At 40.7% G+C, this 18,148-nt stretch overlaps 1 protein-coding gene across 1 annotated transcript; it reads left to right on the top strand.

Annotated features, from left to right (window-relative positions):
- Window positions 1-14,619: 14,619 nt before the first annotated feature.
- On the top strand, window positions 14,620-16,435 carry LOC115194832 (nidogen-2). The gene is made up of 5 exons (XM_029754751.1): window positions 14,620-14,739; window positions 15,256-15,319; window positions 15,928-16,050; window positions 16,142-16,237; window positions 16,329-16,435. Exons 1-4 carry the CDS (start codon window positions 14,635-14,637, stop codon window positions 16,219-16,221), a joined length of 372 nt encoding a protein of 123 aa, XP_029610611.1. The 5' UTR covers window positions 14,620-14,634; the 3' UTR covers window positions 16,222-16,237; window positions 16,329-16,435.
- The last annotated feature ends 1,713 nt before the right edge of the window (window positions 16,436-18,148 follow it).

The following is an 18,148-nucleotide window of genomic DNA, read 5'->3' as shown; positions in this document are numbered from 1 at the left end:
ATAATTCAAAGTTCTCAAACATAGGACTAATTTACACCATTTATAGATACACTTCTCCTGAATCGAACCACGTTGTCCGATTTCCAAAAGGCTTTACAGCGAAAGCAAAACATTAGATTATGTTAGGAGAGTACATCGACACAATAACCACACAGCCATTTTCTAAGCAACTAGCATGCATCACAAATACCCAAACCACAGCTAAATGAAGCACTAACCTTTGACGATCTTCATCAGATGACACTCCTAGGACATTATGTTATACAATACATGCATTTTTTTGTTCGATAAAGTTCATATTTATATATATAAAATCAGCATTTACAGTGGCGCGTGACGTTCAGAAAATATTTTCCCTCCAATACTGTCGGTGAATCAACATCACTATGTACAAAAATACACGTCATAAACTTTAGTAAAATATTATACTATCATTCAAAGAATTATAGAATTAACATCTCGTGAATGCAACCGCATTGCCAGATTTCAAAATAACTTTACTGGGGAAATCACGCTTTGCAATAATCTGAGTACTGTGCTAAGAAAAATACACTAGGCGATACAGATAGCCGCCATGTTGGAGTCATCTAAATTCATAAATAGTATTAGAAATATTCACTTACCTTTGATGATTTCATCAGAAGGCACTTCCTTGAATCCCAGATACTCAACAAATGTTGTTTTGTTCGATAAAATCCATAATTTATGTGCAAATAGCTCCTTGTGGTTCGCATGTTCAGTAGGCTACTCAAAATGTACGAAGCGCGCGGAAAATGTCACGACGAAAAGTAAAAACAAAATCGATTTACGTTCGTTCAAACATGTCAAACGTTGTATAGCATAAATCTTTAGGGCCTTTTTCAATCAGAACTTCAACAATATTCCAACCGGACCATTGCATTGTCTTATAAACGTTTTTGGAACAAAGCAGCCACCCACATGAACGCACGCCTATGTAGTGATGGCCCTCCCCTTGTAACCAACTTTCCAGGCTTCTCCTTTGGTCTGTGTTTACCGGAGAAGACTCAAATGAACCCTAACTCACTGTGTGTTCGATTGGCAATGACTTGAAAGGACTACAAGCACCAGAATTCTCACTTCCTGCTTAGATTTTCTCAGTTTTTTGCCTGCCATATGACTTCGGTTATACTCACAGACATCATTCAAATAGTTTTAGAAACTTCAGAGTGTTTTCTATCCAAATCTACTAATAATATGCATATTCTAGTTCCTGGGCCCGAGTAGTAGGCCGTTTAATTTGGGTACGTTTTTCATCCGGCCGTGAAAATACTGCCCCCTACCCTAGTGAGGTTAAGTATACTGAAGTATCAACATTAAATGTAATTGATCAAATATACTTAACCTGTTATGGATAGGGGGCAGTATTTTCACGGCCGGATAAAAAACATACCCGATTTAATCTGATTATTACTCCTGCCCAGAAACTAGAATATGCATATAATTTTTAGCCTTTAGTTTCTAAAACTGTTTGAATGGTGTCTGTGAGTATAACAGAACTCATTTGGCAGGCCAAAACCTGAGAAGATTCTGTACAGGAAGTACCCTGTCTGACCATTTCTTGCCCTCCTTGATCATCTCTATCCAAAACAGAGGATCTCTGGCTGTTACGTGACACTTCCTACAGCTCCCATGGGCTCTCAGAAGGCGGCAAAAAGCTGAATGGTGGCTTTGCAGGCCCTGGCTTGAAAAAACATTAGCGCGTTTTGATATTGGCCGGTTCAGAGTACTATGAGACGGCGGCTAGTGCACGAGGGGACACCATGTTTTTATTTTCTCTCTCTTGTACTAAAAACACGAGGTCTTCACCGGTCGGAATATTATCGCTTTTTCTACGAGGAAAATGGCATAAAATTGATTTTAAACAGCGGTTGACATGCTTCGACGTACGGTAATGGACTATTTAGACATTTTTTGTCACGAAACGCGTCGGGCGGCGTAACCCTTCGTCACCCTTGGATAGTGTCTTGAACGCACGAACACAACACCGCTATTGGATATATAACTATGGATTATTTTGAACCAAACCAACATTTGTTGTTGAAGTAGAAGTCCTGGGAGTGCATTCTGATGAAGAACAGCAAGGTAATAACATTTTTCTTATAGTAAATCTGACTTTGGTGAGGGCTAAACTTGATGGGTGTCTAAATGGCTAGCCCTGTGATGCCGGGATATCTACTTAGGAAATTGCAAAATGTGCTTTCACCGAAAAGCTATTTTAAAAATCGGACATAGCGAGTGCATAGAGGAGTTCTGTATCTATAATTCTTAAAATAATTGTTTTTTGTGAACGTTTATCGTGAGTAATTTAGTAAATTCACCGGAAGTGTTCGGTGGGACTGCTAGTTCTGAACGTCACATGCTAATGTAAAAAGCTGGTTTTTGATATAAATATGAACTTGACTGAACAAAACATGCATGTATTGTATAACATAATGTTGTAGGCGTGTCATCTGATGAAGATCATCAAAGGTTAGTGCTGGATTTAGCTGTGGTTTGGGTTTATGTGACATATACTTGCTTGGAAAATGGCTGTGTGATTATTTGTGTCTATGTACTCTCCTAACATAATCTAATGTTTTGCTTTCGCTGTAAAGCCTTTTTGAAATCGGACAATGTGGCTAGATTAACGAGAGTCTTATCCTTAAAGTGGTGTAAAACAGTTGATTGTTTGAGAAAATTGAATTGTGGTATTTAGTTGGTTTTGTATTTCGCGCCGTGCGATGCCATTGGCTGTTGGCTAGGGGTTCCGCAGGCGGAACGGTGTTCCGCTAGCGGAACGTCTGTCCTCAACAGGTTAACCTGTTGGGGCTAGGGGGCAGTATTTGCACGGCCGATAAAAAAAACTTACCCGATTTAAACTATTTACTACTCTTGCCCAGAAAACGAGAATATGCATATAATTAGTAGATTTGGATAGAAAACACTCTAAAGTTTCTAAAAACTGTTTGATGGTGTCTGTGAGTATAACAGAACTCATATGGCAGTCAAAACCCTGAGACAAATCCTAACAGGAAGTGGAAATCTGATGTGTGGAATCACATTCAAGCCTTTGCCTATGAAACACACAGGGACTGGTTACTCATTAGCACTTCCTAAGGCTTCCACTCGATGTCAACAGTCTTTACAAAGTGGTTTGAGTCTTCTACGGTAAAAACTGACCAAACTAGAAGCCTGGAAACTTGGTCACAAGCGGAAGGCCATTACTACTATGGCGCGCATGCATGTGGGGACTGTTTTGTTCCGAAACGTTTTATAAGACAATGCAATTGTCCGCTTTGAATATTATTGAAGTTCTGATTGAAAAAAGGCCCTAAAGATTTATGCTATACAATGTTTGACATGTTTGAACGAACGTAAATAGATTTTTTTTGTACTTTTAGTGGCGACATGTTCCGCGTGCTTCGTACATTTGGAGTAGCCTACAGAACGCGGAAACAACAAGGAGCTATTTCGACAAACCACCAGACCGAGCCTCCACTCCATTACGAGTTGGCTGAAGGTTTGACCATGCATTCCTCTTACTGAACTTTAACCTCTCTTGGGCAGGTGGCACCAAATCGTCCCACCTACGTAACAGCAAGTTGAATCCTGTGGCGCGATTTTCAAATACCTTAGAAATGCTATTATTTCAATTTCTCAAACATATGACTATTTTACAGCTATTTAAAGACAAGACTCTCATTAATCTAACCACACTGTCCGATTTCAAAAAGGCTTTACAACGAAAGCAAAACATTAGATTATGTCAGCAGAGTACCCAGCCAGAAATAGTCAGACCACCCATTTTTCAAGCTAGCATATAATGTCACAAAAACCCAGAAGACAGCTAAATGCAGCACTAACCTTTGATGATCTTCATCAGATGACACACCTAGGACATTATGTTATACAATACATGCATGTTTTGTTCAATCAAGTTCATATTTATATCAAAAACCAGCTATTATATTAGCATGTGACGTTCAGAACTAGCATACCCCCGCAAACTTCCGATGAATTTACTAACAATTTACTAAATTACTCACGATAAACGTTCACAAAAAGCATAACAATTATTTTAAGAATTATAGATACAGAACTCCTCTATGCACTCGATATGTCCGATTTTAAAATAGCTTTTCGGTGAAAGCACATTTTGCAATATTCTAAGTAGATAGCCCGGCATCACAGGGCTAGCTATTTAGACACCCACCAAGTTTAGCACTCACCAAAATCAGATTTACTATTAGAAAAGTTTGATTACCTTTCCTGTTCTTCGTCAGAATGCACTCCCAGGACTTCTACTTCAACACAAATGTAGGTTTGGTCCCAAATAATCCATCTTTATAATCCAAACAGCGGCGTTTTGTTTGTGCGTTCTAGACACTATCCCAATGGTAAATAAGGGTTACGCGCATGGCGCATAACGTGACAAAAAAAATCGAAATATTCCATTACCGTACTTCGAAGCATGTCAACCGCTGTTTAAAATCAATTTTTATGCAATTTATCTCGTAACAAAGCGATAATATTCCGACCGGGAATCTGTGTTTCGGTAAAAAGAGGGAAAAACAGAAAGGCGGGGGCGGCACAGTGCACGAGCATGAAGCCCTTTGTCCTCTGATAGACCACTTAGACCACTTGTGTTTCAGCCAGGGCTTTGAATTACGTCATTCAGGTTTTTCCCGGGCTCTGAGAGCCCATTGGAGCCGTAGGAAGTGTCACGTAACAGCAGAGGTCCTTTGTAATGAATAGAGATGACAAAGAAAGCCGATAAATGGGTCAGACAGGGTACTTCCTGTACAGAATCTTCTCACGTTGTGCCTGCCAAATGAGTTCTGTTTATACTCACAGACACCATTCAAACAGTTTTAGAAACTTTGGAGTGTTTTCTCTCCAAAGCTAATAATTATATGCATATTCTAATTTCTGTGCAGGACTAATAATCAGATTAAATCGGGTACGTTTTTTATCCAGCCGTAAAAATACTGCCCCCTAGCCATAAGAGGTTAACGTATGTAAACTTCTGACCCACTGGAATTGTGATATAATTCAGTGTAAGTGAAATAATCTGTCTGTAATAATATTTGGAATAATTACCTGTGTCATGCACGAAGTAGATGTCCTAACCGACTTGCCAAAACTATAGTTTGTTATCAAGAAATTTGTGGAGGGGTTGCAAAACGAGTTTTAATGACTCCGACATAAGTGTATGTAAACTTCCAACTTCAACTGTCAGTGTGAGGTATGTCACTCTTACCTATGGGAGCAAAGGTGTCTCCCAGAGCAAAAGCTGTGCTGACAAGCAGAATGATGGTCAATGCCACCATGGTGATAGTCTGGAGAGAGAGAGAGAGAGAGAGAGAAGTTGAGCATTCGAATCAGCTGTGCTTGTACTGGAATACTCCAAATCAGTGGAATGGCTGTGGGTACTAGAGGAGACGTTAGGAAATCCTGTGTTAGGTACATAACCTACTGTACAGCTGGGGGTACTAGAGGAGAGGTTAGGAAATCCTGTGTTAGGTACATAACATACTGTACAGCTGGGGGTACTAGAGGAGAGTGTCACGTTGTTATCAAGGAGACAGGAATGCATAATAGTTTTTTATTTATTTACCCAAATTACAGAGTACCATTTAAAGGCACGAGGACGAAGACCTAACAAACACGAATACAAAACACAGGGCTGAAACCCAAACAGAAGAGCGAGGTGTACCTTGAATAAATACACAGGACGAGACCAGATAACAAAAGCGCACAATCATACAACACGGGACAAGACCCGTAATCATCAGTGCACAAATCAAGCGGCACGAAAGCCAACACAACAAGGCACAGGTACTCACACGACCAACAACCAACGGACATTGGGACAATAATCGACAGCCCAATTGAGAACAAAGGGCACACTTATACAATTACTATTCAGGTGTGGGTAATGACACAGTTCAGTTCCTAGAGGCCGGTGACGTAGACCTTTGAAACTGGTGCACGGAAAGTGCAACAGTACCGGGGGGTCCGTGACTGAGAGGTTAAGGAAACCCTGTGTTAGCTACAAAAATGATGCAACTGCTAAGGCAGCATTTTCTCAACTCGGTCCTGGTGATCCCAGGTATCATCTCTTCAACTACATACAATAGATTCACCTAGCACACAGGAACATGGATGCTTCCCAAATGGCTTCTTATCCCCTATGTAGTGCACTACTTTGGACCAGGGCCCACAGTGAACTAAATAGAGAATAGCTCAGGGCCACAAAGGTAATATGGACCCTTGTCTAAAGTAGCTCACTACATAAGGAATAGGAGGTCAGTTGGGACGCAGACAGGGACAGTATTAGATGAAGAGATGTAAAAATCTCACCTTCTGAAGTCTTCAGTTGTAGCTTTACTTCTTCAGAGATCTTCAAAGGTCTTCACTGGGTCTCTCTCTGTCCTGCCTGTGAGTTGAGTTCTATCTCTCCCTCCTCTCCTTTTTAAGGACCCGTCCAGTCAGACCCCTCCCTCTATTTTTCTCAATCTATCTCTCATCCTTCAAACCTCTGCATACTTTCTGTCCAGCCCAACACCTGCTGGACCTGTCCAACATCTACCGGTTTGACAGGGTTGGGGTCAATTCAAGGTGAAGGTATGCAACTTTTGTAACACATTCATGTGTTGCATATTGGGTCACAAGATGGTTATGAAGATTATCTTGAACACTGATGTCCTACTGAATGTTCTACTTAATTCTACCTAATTGAAGCTGATGAAGATGTAGTCTGAAGTGCATTATAATGTCTTGGAAACACAAATGACATTTCAGAAGGAGATAAATAATGAGGAGGAAAACCTTTTGTCATCATTGTGATGTCAGCAGATAGACTTTAGATGCAGCATAACGTTAACTATAAGCTCTGGAATGTTACATTCATTTTAATTAACTGCCAACCCTGCTGTCTGTCTTATTGACCTTTTGCCCCAGAATGTTGGGCATCTGATCGTAGAGCTCCAATGAATAGCAACTGTCGTCAAGTCCAACACCTTGGACAAGCTCATGTTTAAAACGCATGAAATCCATTGAGATGATTACAAAAAGGTAGAGTTTTCATTGAAAAATAAATAGTTCAAAATGGCTAAATATTTCAACAGTGCACCGGGGATACTTACTTCTGTGATTCCTGAAATGCCGTAGGACCAGCAGCATTCCTTTGTGAGGAGGAGAGAAGGTGGGAGAGGGTGAATAGCTAGCGTGCCTTTTCTTTGTGAGGGTCAAGCCGCTCTTTCACCAAACCTTGTCATCAAGGTGACTTTCTGTATTTCTGGAAGAACAGGACAATGGAATAGATGGATGAGTTGTGTCCCAAATAGAACCCTGTTCCCTATATAGTGGACTAGTTGTGACCCTATAGGCCCTGGTTAAAAGCAGTGTACTATGTAGGGAATATCTTGCAATAGGATTATTGTGAAAGATGGTTCCTATTGTACCCCTGTAGCAAAATATGTTGTCTTAAAAGGTTAATTTAAAGGGATGTTCAGTATTTCACATCAGTCATGTGTTGCCGTTTAAGAAAGTATCACCTTTAAGGTAATGTAAAGGAGCTAATTTCAACTGCACTGTTCAACTGCACTGCATCAAGGTGACTTTCTGTATTTCTGGAAGAACACGACAATGGATGACGTATGTCCCAAATAGAACCCTGTTCCCTACATAGTGGACTAGTTGTGACCCTATAGGCCCTGGTCAAAAGAAGTGTACTATGTAGGGTATATCTCGCAATAGGATTATTTTGTAAGATGGTTCTTATTGTACCCCTGTTGCAAAATATGTTGTCTTAAAAGGTTATTTGAAAGAGTCCTACTCCTTCCTTCATTTCCCAGAAATGGATAGGTTCAGATAAATTGTTCAGCATATCAAACCGACAATAATGATGTCACGTCCTGACCAGTAAAGGGGTTATTTGTTATTATAGTTTGGTCAGGACTTGGCAGAGGGTATTTGTTTAGAGTGTTTAGGGGTTTATTAGATTATGTGTTTTTGTAGAGGGTATTTGTTTAGAGTGTTTCGGGGTTTGATGGTTTATGTGTCTAAGTAGAGAGGGTATTGGTTTAGAGTGTTTCGGTGTTGTCGGGTTGTGTGTAGGTTAGATCTAGGTGATATAGTTCTATGTGCAGTTTTGATTTGACCTTCAATTGGAGGCAGCTGTTCCTCATTGCCTCTGATTGAAGGTCCAATGTATAGGGGTAATTTAGAATGGGGTATTGTGGGTAGTTGTGGTTGCATAGCTTTGTGTTTAGCCTGCAATCCTGTTTGTCCATACGGTTTCTTGTTTTGTAAAGTGTTTGTGGTTTTTTGTAATAAAATGTAAAAATGAGCACTCAACCCGCTGCGCTTTGGTCCACTATCTACGACGGTCGTGTTAAAATGGACAGTTTAATCTCTGGATTTCTTCATTTATTTTAATGGAATGTGAATCAGTTCCTGTAGTACAGTAAAGACAACTGTCAGTCTTCTCAACATCTTCGTTCCAACGGTTTTCATCTACGCTCACATCTACAATTAGACAGAAACAGCATTCAGAATCTGCAGTAAAGAATTAACATTTAGTGAATGAGTGAGTGTGTCTGTGTACTTAGGTGAAACAGTTGATCTTGGTGGAGTATTATTACCCTGGATCTTCTGTCCAGTAGTGTTCACACACGAACAGTAACCTACCAGAAATGGACATGTTAAAAACATGTTACATATAAACTCAGCAAAAAAAGAAACGTTCTCTCACTGTCAAATGCGTTTATTTTCAGCAAACTCAACATGTGTAAATATTTGTATGAACATAAGATTCAACAACAGAGACATAAACGGAACAAGTTCCACAGACATGTGACTAGCAGAAATGGAATGTGTCCCAGAACAAATGGGGGGGTGGGGGTCAAAATCAAAAGAAACAGTCAGTATCTGGTGTGGCCACCAGCTGCATTAAGTACTGCAGTGCATCTCCTCCTCATGGACTGCACCAGATTTGCTTGTTCTTGCTGTGAGATATTACCCCACTCTTCCACCAAAGCACTTGCAAGATTCCGGACATTTCTGGTGGGAACGGCCCTAGCCCTCTCCTCCGATCCAACAGGTCCCAGACGTACTCAATGGGATTGAGACCCGGGCTCTTCGCTGGCCATGGCAGAATACTGACATGTGATTGTATCCCTAATAGCGCACTATTCCCTATGAAATGCACTACTTTTGACCAGAGCCCATAGTGAATATGTTGCCCTGGACAAATGTAGTGCACTTGTTATGAAGGCTAATGCTAATTCCACAAACTCCCAATTATTCTCTGGACACGCCCCTCTCCTGCTAACTCATCACACCTGAACTCACTCTGCTAATCACCAATTCCTCTTCCGTTCTTCTGGTATAAAAGCAGCTTGTTCTACCTCGGTTTGTTCTGCATTTGTGGTGTCCCAGTTCCTTTACTGGTATTGTTGTTGGTTGGCTAAAGTACGTTCCTGCTATTGAAACATTTAAAGGCTTTTAATTTCCTGCATTGTGGCATAATATCCTGTTCATCCTAGCTTGTGTATTGTTATTGTGTTGCTAGCCCAGTATTAGACCTTAAATTTAACTAAGGGAATTGTTACAGCTTGTGAGATGAGACATGATCCAATGATGTTACTTGCTAGCAGAATGTGTCTTACATCTATGATCTGGTAGACTGTTCTGCTCGGTTGCCATTTGCGCTGAGTCTCAGTGAACAAGAAACTATGAAATGCTGTTTTTTTTACCCCCCCCCTCCCTCAAATTCAAACGGATTCATTCCATGTTGTGCTCAGCTGTCTTGCTAACCCCCCTCACAACACGAGTTATTGATCACAGCTCAGTGCTGTAACTGGTGACTTACCAGAACCATCTAGCGTATTAGGGATGGATCTTCAGAGGTGGGACCCATGCTGCCAGCAGGTACCTCATTTAACATCTCCTGAATGCAATCGCTTTGACAGATTTCCAAATAACTTTACAGGGAGAGCACACTTTGCAATAATCTGAGCACTGCGCTCAGAAAAAAACAGCAGGCAATTACAGATACCCGCCATTTTGGAGACGTCTAAATGCATAAATAGCATAAGAAATATTCACTTACCTTCTTCATCAGAAGGCACTTCAAGGCATCCCAGGTCCACAAATGTTTTGTTCGATAAAGTTAATAATTTATGTCCAAATAACTCCATGTCGTTTGCGTGTTCAGTAGGCTACTCAAAATGTAGGGTGCGTGAGGAAACCTTCACGATGAAAAGTTTTTTAAAAAGTACTAGTTACGTTCGGTCAAACATTGTATAGCATCAATCTTTAGGGCCATTTTCTCCTTCGGTCTGTGTTTGCTGCAAAATCCTCAAATAACTTTCTAAAGACTTGACATCTAGTGGAAGCCTTAGGAAGTGCAAAATGAACCATAACTCACTGTGTGTCAGAAAGCCAAGAACTTGAACAAAATACAGCCAACAGATTTTCATTTCCTGGTGGGGTTTTTTCTCAGGTTTTTGCCTGCCATATGAGTTCTGTTATACTCACAGACATCATTCAAACAGTTTTAGAAACGTCAGTGTTTTCTATCCAAATCTACTAATAATATGCATATCCTACATTCTGGGACAGAGTAGCAGGCAGTTTAATTTGGGCACGCTTTTCATCCAGAATTCCGAATGCTGCCCACTACCCTAGAGAGGTTAACCATGTCTAGCAAGCTGTTGCTATGGAATGTCCTTAGACCTTGCTTCATTAATTAATAGGTCTAATATTGGGCTGTGGTGTAGCTTACTGGTCAGTCGTATGTTAATGTGGTGTATTCCATCCAGCACCACATGTTATCACAGCCTTTCCTGATGGCCATTTCACCTTACCTACTGGTGTTACAAGCCACTAAGCCTTACCTGCCAGCCTTTAATATTATGCTTTTATTTTTTGTTGGACAATAAAATACCCAGAATTGAATATGGTTCAACCATAATGCCTGCATTCTGACAGATTTGGAAATAGCCAAAGCTGCAGGGCATTTCTACAGTTGGGAACAAGGCTTCTGATTCTCAGTGCTGCCTTTGCTCTAGGAGATGCAAGTAAGAGTCCACTTTTCTTGACTCATTCTGTATTTTTAATGTAGAATAGGAGCTGGCCTGAAGCAGAGGTTTCGCCCTTACCATCTACTGTGAATTTGGAGGGACAGTGCAGTTGAAATTAGCTCCTTTACATTACCTTAAAGGTGATACTTTCTTAAACGGCAACACATGACTGATGTGAAATACTGAACATCCCTTTAAATTAACCTTTTAAGACAACATATTTTGCTACAGGGGTACAATAGGAACCATCTTTCACAGTAATCCTATTGCAAGATATTCCCTACATAGTACACTGCTTTTAACCAGGGCCTATAGGGTCACAGCTAGTCCACTATATAGGGAACAGGGTTCTATTTGGGACACAACTCATCCATCTATTCCATTGTCGTGTTCTTCCAGAAATACAGAAAGTCACCTTGATGACAAGGTTTGGTGAAAGAGAGGCTTGACCCTCACAAAGAAAAGGCACGCTAGCTATTCACCTTCTCCCACCTTCTCTCCTCCTCACAAAGGAATGCTGCTGGTCCTACGGCATATCTCTCTTCCAATACTTTAGCCTTAAGACATTGATCTATCACCTCTCATCTTGCAGACTGTTTTAAATTAAATCACACTGAGATTGTGGTATTTCTTGCACAATACTTTTGCACTACGATGATGTAAAACCGTATTACAAACGTCTGCTAACATTAGCCACCGCTAGCTGAGAATCATTGGGAGCGGTGGGGCAGGCTGTGCCGGTCATCTTTTTTTTTCTTTTTTTCAATGGTCTGAAAGATGCTGGAAATTAATATCTTGTTAATGCAAAGACCAGGAAACTCTGGAAAAAAATACAAATCGATTTATATAAATGAATGGCTCTGAATGCACTGTCAGCATGCAGCCAAAAGTTACCATCCACTTTTGGAGCTAACTAGCTAGTGCTCTCAAATGGAATCCTTATGTCGACAGCAGATGAGACTTGTGTTCATAACATGGCTAACTTACCAAGCTAACATGACCTAGCTAACATTACCTAGCTAACAAAACAAGTTATTTTAACAGGATAGATAGCTGGCCATCAGCAACATTGGGTTGTCAGTAATCATCTCAATGGATTTCATGTGTTTTAAACATGAGCTTGTCCAAGGTGTTGGACTTGACGACAGTTGCTATTCATTGGAGCTCTACGATCAGATGCCCAACATTCTGGGGCAAAAGGTCAATAAGACAGACAGCAGGGTTGGCAGTTAATTAAAATGAATGTAACATTCCAGAGCTTATAGTTAAAGTTATGCTGCATCTAAAGTCTATCTGCTGACATCACAATGATGACAAAAGGTTTTCCTCCTCATTATTTATCTCCTTCTGAAATGTCATTTGTGTTTCCAAGACATTGTAATGCACTTCAGACTACATCTTCCTCAGCTTCAATTAGGTAGAATTAAGTATCTTCATAACCATATTGTGACCCAATATGCAACACATGAATGTGTTACAAAAGTTGAATACCTTCACTTTGAATTGACCCCAACCCTGTCAAACAGGTAGATATCGGACATGTCTAGCAGGTTTTGGGCTGCACAGAACGTATGCGGAGGTTTGAAGGATGAGAGATAGATTGAGAAAAATAGAGGGAGGGGTCTGACTGGAAGGGTCCTTAAAAAGGAGAGGATGGAGAGGTAGAACTCAACTCACAGGCAGGACAGAAAGAGATACTAGAACTCAACTCAACTCAACTCAGAGGCAGGACAGAGAGAGAGAGAGAGAGAGAGAGAGAGAGAGAGAGAGAGAGAGAGAGAGACCCAGTGAAGACCTCTGAAGAAGTGAAGCTACAACTGAAGACTTCAGAAGGTGAGATTTTTACATCTCTTCATCTAATACTGTCCCTGTCTGCGTCCCAACTGACCTCCTATTCCTTATGTAGTGAGCTACTTTAGACAAGGGTCCATATTACCTTTGTGGCCCTGAGCTATTCTCTATTTAGTTCACTGTGGGTCCTGGTCCAAAGTAGTGCACTACATAGGGGATAAGAAGCCCTTTGTTCTCAATTGATTTATTGTTCCAATGTCCATTGGTAGTTGGTCGTGTGAGTACCTGTGCCTTGTTGTGTTAGCTTTCGTGTCGCTTGTATTATGCATAGATGATTACGAGTCTCGTCCCGTGTATTTATTCGAGGTCCTCAGGTTTCTGCCCTGTGTTTTGTATACGTGTTTGTTTAGATATAAAAAAATATTGCATGCAGTGGGCATAATAAGTTAAAATAAAACACTTTGCTTTTATAATTAAAGGTTTGAAGCTTTATAGTTATGTGATGACAACACGTACCCCAACAAACAACGATTAATCAGACTCAATTCTCGCTAACTGTACTCAATCTGCTTTCAACTTCAAACGACACTTTTGTTTCCGCTACCTCCACCATCCTCCGCACAAAAATTGAGGGAGGGGTCTGACTGGATGGGTCCTTAAAAAGGAGAGGAGGGAGACTTAGAACTCAACTCACAGGCAGGATTTCAGAAAGTGAGATTTCAACATCTGTTCATCTAATACTGTATGTGACCGTATCTCAAATAGCCCTCAATTGCCAATGAAGTGCACTACTTTTGACCAGAGCCCATAGTGAATATGTGGCCCTGCACATGTTTTGAAGGATAATGCTTATTCCACAAACTCCCAATTACCTCTGGACACGCCCCTCTCCTGCTAACTCACCACACCTGAACTCACTCTGCTAATCACCAATTACTCTTCCATTCCTTTGGTATATGAGCAGCTTGTTTTGTCTGGGGTTGTTCAGAGTTTGTGGTGTCCCCGTTCCTTTATTCGGCCTGTTGTTGGTTGGCTAAAGTAAGTTCCTGCTATTGAAACGGCTCTATGATTTTCATTTCCTGCATTGTGGCATAATATCCTGTTCATCCTAACTTGTGTATTGTTATGGTGTTGCTAGTCCAGTATTAAACCTTTAATTTAACTGTAAGGAAATTGTTACAGCTTGCGAGATGAGACATGGTCCAATGATGTTACCTGCTAGCAGAATGTGTCTTACATCTATAATCCTGTAGACTGTTCTGATTGGTTGCCATTTGTACTGCGTCTCAGTGAACAAGAAACTATGAAATGCTATTTTTACTTATACCCCCCCAAATCAAAAATGGATTCCATGTTGTACTCAGCTATCTAGCCAATCCACCTCACCATATGGGCACCATGCTGGGCCAGAACGGAAGTAGAGGAAACATGGATGTGCAAAGCCAGAACAAAACATTGGCAGCCATATTTGGATGGGTAGTGTATAAACTAGATTTAGTTATTGATCAGTGCTGTAAATGGTGACTTATCAGAACCATCTAGTGCATTATGGATGGCTCTTCAGAGGTGGGACCCATGCTGCTAGCAGGTACCTCATTGAAAACTAAATTCATAAAGAAAATAATGTAAAGTGAAAGTTGTCAAATGTAAAGAGACCCCCCAAAAATGACTTAAGTACTACTTTAAAGTATTTTTAAATAAGTTCTTTACACCACTAACTAATGGCCCGACAACGGGACCTCTCATTGGGTTAATGAGGCAACTAGTCACACCTGTGACAGGTCCTTTAAAAGGAGAGGTGGAAGAAGTAGACCATAACTCAGAGACACCCAGTGAATCCCTTGGAAGAGTGCAGAAGGTGAGAGTGCATCGTTATTTAATAGACGATCTGCATCTCAAATTCTACCTTAATGTTATGTGGCCCTGGTCAAACGTAGTGCACTATGTAGTTGTGACATTTTGTGGAGCGGCCCCCTGAATTTAAGAGCATAGACTAATCCGTACCTTTGCAGTAAATGGGTAGTCTCTGACAATATCTATAATTCTTCCCATTCCCTATGTAGTGCATTGTAGGCCCTCGTCAAAGGTAGTTCACTACATAAGGAATGAGGAGCCATTTGGGAAGGATGCATATTCCTGTGTGCCAGGCTAATCTATTGTATGTGGTTGAAGAAATGATACCTGAGTTTTGGCAGAAGACCAGTAGCACTGTGTTGCCAATACTTGGTTCTTGGGGTCCTCAGTACTGGGTTTAGAAAATTCTGCTTTGGCAGTTGATTAAGTTTTGACTGTAACAGTGGGTTTTCTTAACCTCTCCTCTAGTACCCACAGCCATTCCAAATATTAAAATGCTCAACTAATATCTCTCTCTCAGGAGACGATCACCATGGCGATATTGACCATCATTCTGCTTGTCAGCACAGCTTTTGCTCTGGGAGGTAAGTTGGTGTTGCTCTGTCCTACTTCACACACATGCCGGTGTGAATTGGAAATGCGTTAATATTCATAACCGGTTCTCCATGGGACACCCTCTGAGGGGTCAGCCATTATTAAGGTTGTGCCTTGCTGAAGGGAACATAGACGGATATATCAACTTGTCAGCTCACTGACTTGACCTACTGGCCCAACTCTAACTGCTAGGCTACCTGCCAGTCCTCTACTTCCAGAGATGTATAATGGCGTCTAGATGCTTGACTGAGGTATTCTGATATGAATGGTTTGATCATTCAACTGGATTTACGATTGGTTTGTTTAGCAACTATCAGGAAATAACACTGATACAATTTCCAGTCTTAGTATCATCAGCTGTTATACGGAACACAGAAACAGAATTTTGACTGCACAGGGCTTTTAAACAAGTAGCAGAACTTCAATATTTAGCCAGGAAGTACCCAGGTTGCATCTGAAGAGGAACCCTATTCCGTATGAACTTCTTCTGACCAGGGCCCATATGGGACGCAACCCAAGATTCCAGAAATGTATATTCTGTCCGTACATTTACCTGCAATGTTATGTCCACATTACAATGTATGTTACCTGTGTCCAGATGCTATGATACGACCCTGTGAGGATGCTAGAGATGCCGCTAAACATGGCCCACCTGGAGCCTACGTCCCCACGTGTGACGACAATGGACAATACACCCCTGAGCAATGTTCGGGCTCTACAGGTTAACACTGACGCACATGCACACTAAAGTCACTTGAATGTGATAATTCAATGTGTCTATATTGTATATGCAACATGTCTATTTCTGGTAGGTTACTGTTGGTGTGTGACCAGCTACGGACAGAAGATCCATGGTACGGAGACTCCACCAGGCACTGCTATCAACTGTTAGCAACTGTTCCACCAAGGTGTGTGTGTGTGTGTATATATCTATATCATTGACTAAATGTTTCTTCTTTGCAGCTGGTTCTTGATGGGTATTTTTTTGTCTAATTGTAGATGAAAGGTGTTGGAACTAAGATGTCGAAGACTGACAGCTGTCTTTACTGTACTAAAGGAACTGATTACATTCCATACAAATAAATACATGACGGAATCCAGAGATTAACCTGTTGATTTACTTACTTTATTGTTGGTGTGATATGCGTAACAGCCAGTGGAATCGCGTGGCGCGAAAAACAATTACCTCAAATGCTATAACTTATATTTTTGAAACATATGACTATTTTACACCATTTTAAAGACAACTCATTTATCTAACCACATTGTCCGATTTCAAAAAGGCTTTACAACAACAGCAAAACATTAGATTATGTCAGGAGAGTACCCAGCCAGAAATAATCACACCCATTTTCAAGCTAGCATATGTCAAAAACCAAAACCACAGCTAAATGCAGTACTAACCTTTGATCTTCATCAGATGACACTCCTAGGACATTGTTATACAATACATGCATGTTTTGTTCAATCAAGTTCATATTTATCAAAAACCAGCTTTTTACATTAGCATGTGACGTTCAGAACTAGCAAACATACCGAAATCTTCCGGTGAATTTACTAAATTACTCACGATAAACGTTCACAAAAAACATAACAATTATTAAGAATTATACATACAGAGCTCCTTTATGCAATCACTATGTCAGATTTTTAAAATAGCTTTTCGGTGAAAGCACAATTTGCAATATTCTCAGTAGATAGCCCATCACGGGCTAGCTATTTAGACACCCACCAAGTATAGCCCTCACCAAAGTCAGATTTACTATTAGAAAAGTTTGATTACCTTTGGTGTTCTTCGTCAGAATGCACTCCCAGGACTTCTACTTCAATAACAAATGTTGGTTTGGTCCCAAATAATCCATAGTTATATCCAAATAGCGGCGTTTTGTTCGTGCGTTGTAGACACTATCCGAAGGGTGACACGCATATCGTGACAAATTTCATAATATTCCATTACCGTTCTTCGAAGCATGTCAAACGCTGATTAAAATTAATTTTTATGTGATTTTTCTCGTAAAATAGCGATAATATTCCGACCGGGAGTCGTTGTTTTCGTTTATGACTGAAAATGTAAACATGGAGTCGTCACGTGCGCCCGTCTCATTGTTCTCAGATCGACCACTTACCAAATGCGCTACGTTTTTCAGCCAGTAACTGCAGAGTCATCATTCAACGTTCTAGCGCCTTCTGAGAGCCTATAAGAGCCTTAAAGTGTCACGTTACAGCAGAGATCCTCTGTTTTGGATAGAGGTGACAAAGACCAAGAAATGGTCAGAGAGGGCGCTTCCTGTTTGGAATCTTCTCAGGTTTTGGCCTGCCATATGAGTTCTGTTATACTCAGACACCATTCAGTTTTATCCAAATCAAACAATTATGCATATTGTAGTTACTGGGCAGGAGTAGTAACCAGATTAAAATCGGGTACGTTTTTTTTTTTTATCCAGCCGTGCAAATACTGCCCCCTATCCCCAACAGGTTAAGAAAAGTGGACTCTTACTTGCATCTCCTAGAGCAAAGGTAGCACTGAGAAGGTAGCACTGAGTGAAGCCATCAAAACCACAGATTCAACTCAACATACAGTAGATTAGAACAGGAATATGTCTGCTTTCCTAAATGCCAACCTACTCCCTAAACAGGGCTGAGGAGAATATCTGGGCAGGCATTTCTCTCCACTCATACAGGAGTAATACAGGCCTAGTTCCCAACTGTAGAAATGCCCTGCAGCTTTGGCTATTGACAAATCTGTCAGAATGCAGGCATTATGGTTGAACCATATTCAGTTCTGGTTCTTTTATTATCCATCAAAAAATAAAAGCATA

The sequence above is a fragment of the Salmo trutta genome, chromosome 5 (genome assembly GCF_901001165.1).
Source record: "Salmo trutta chromosome 5, fSalTru1.1, whole genome shotgun sequence".
Taxonomy (NCBI): Eukaryota; Metazoa; Chordata; class Actinopteri; order Salmoniformes; family Salmonidae; genus Salmo; species Salmo trutta.
This window is presented reverse-complemented; position numbering and strand designations above follow the sequence as displayed.

What these genes read in the sequence shown, in the direction of transcription:
- LOC115194832 (XM_029754751.1), top strand. Translation starts at nt 14,635, where the DNA reads ATGAGGCAACTAGTCACACCTGTGACAGGTCCTTTAAAAGGAGAGGTG. An exon ending in CCCTTGGAAGAGTGCAGAAG is followed by an intron (nt 14,740 to 15,255) that starts GTGAGAGTGCAT and finishes TCTCTCTCTCAG; the next exon opens with GAGACGATCACCATGGCGAT. An exon ending in CACAGCTTTTGCTCTGGGAG is followed by an intron (nt 15,320 to 15,927) that starts GTAAGTTGGTGT and finishes ACCTGTGTCCAG; the next exon opens with ATGCTATGATACGACCCTGT.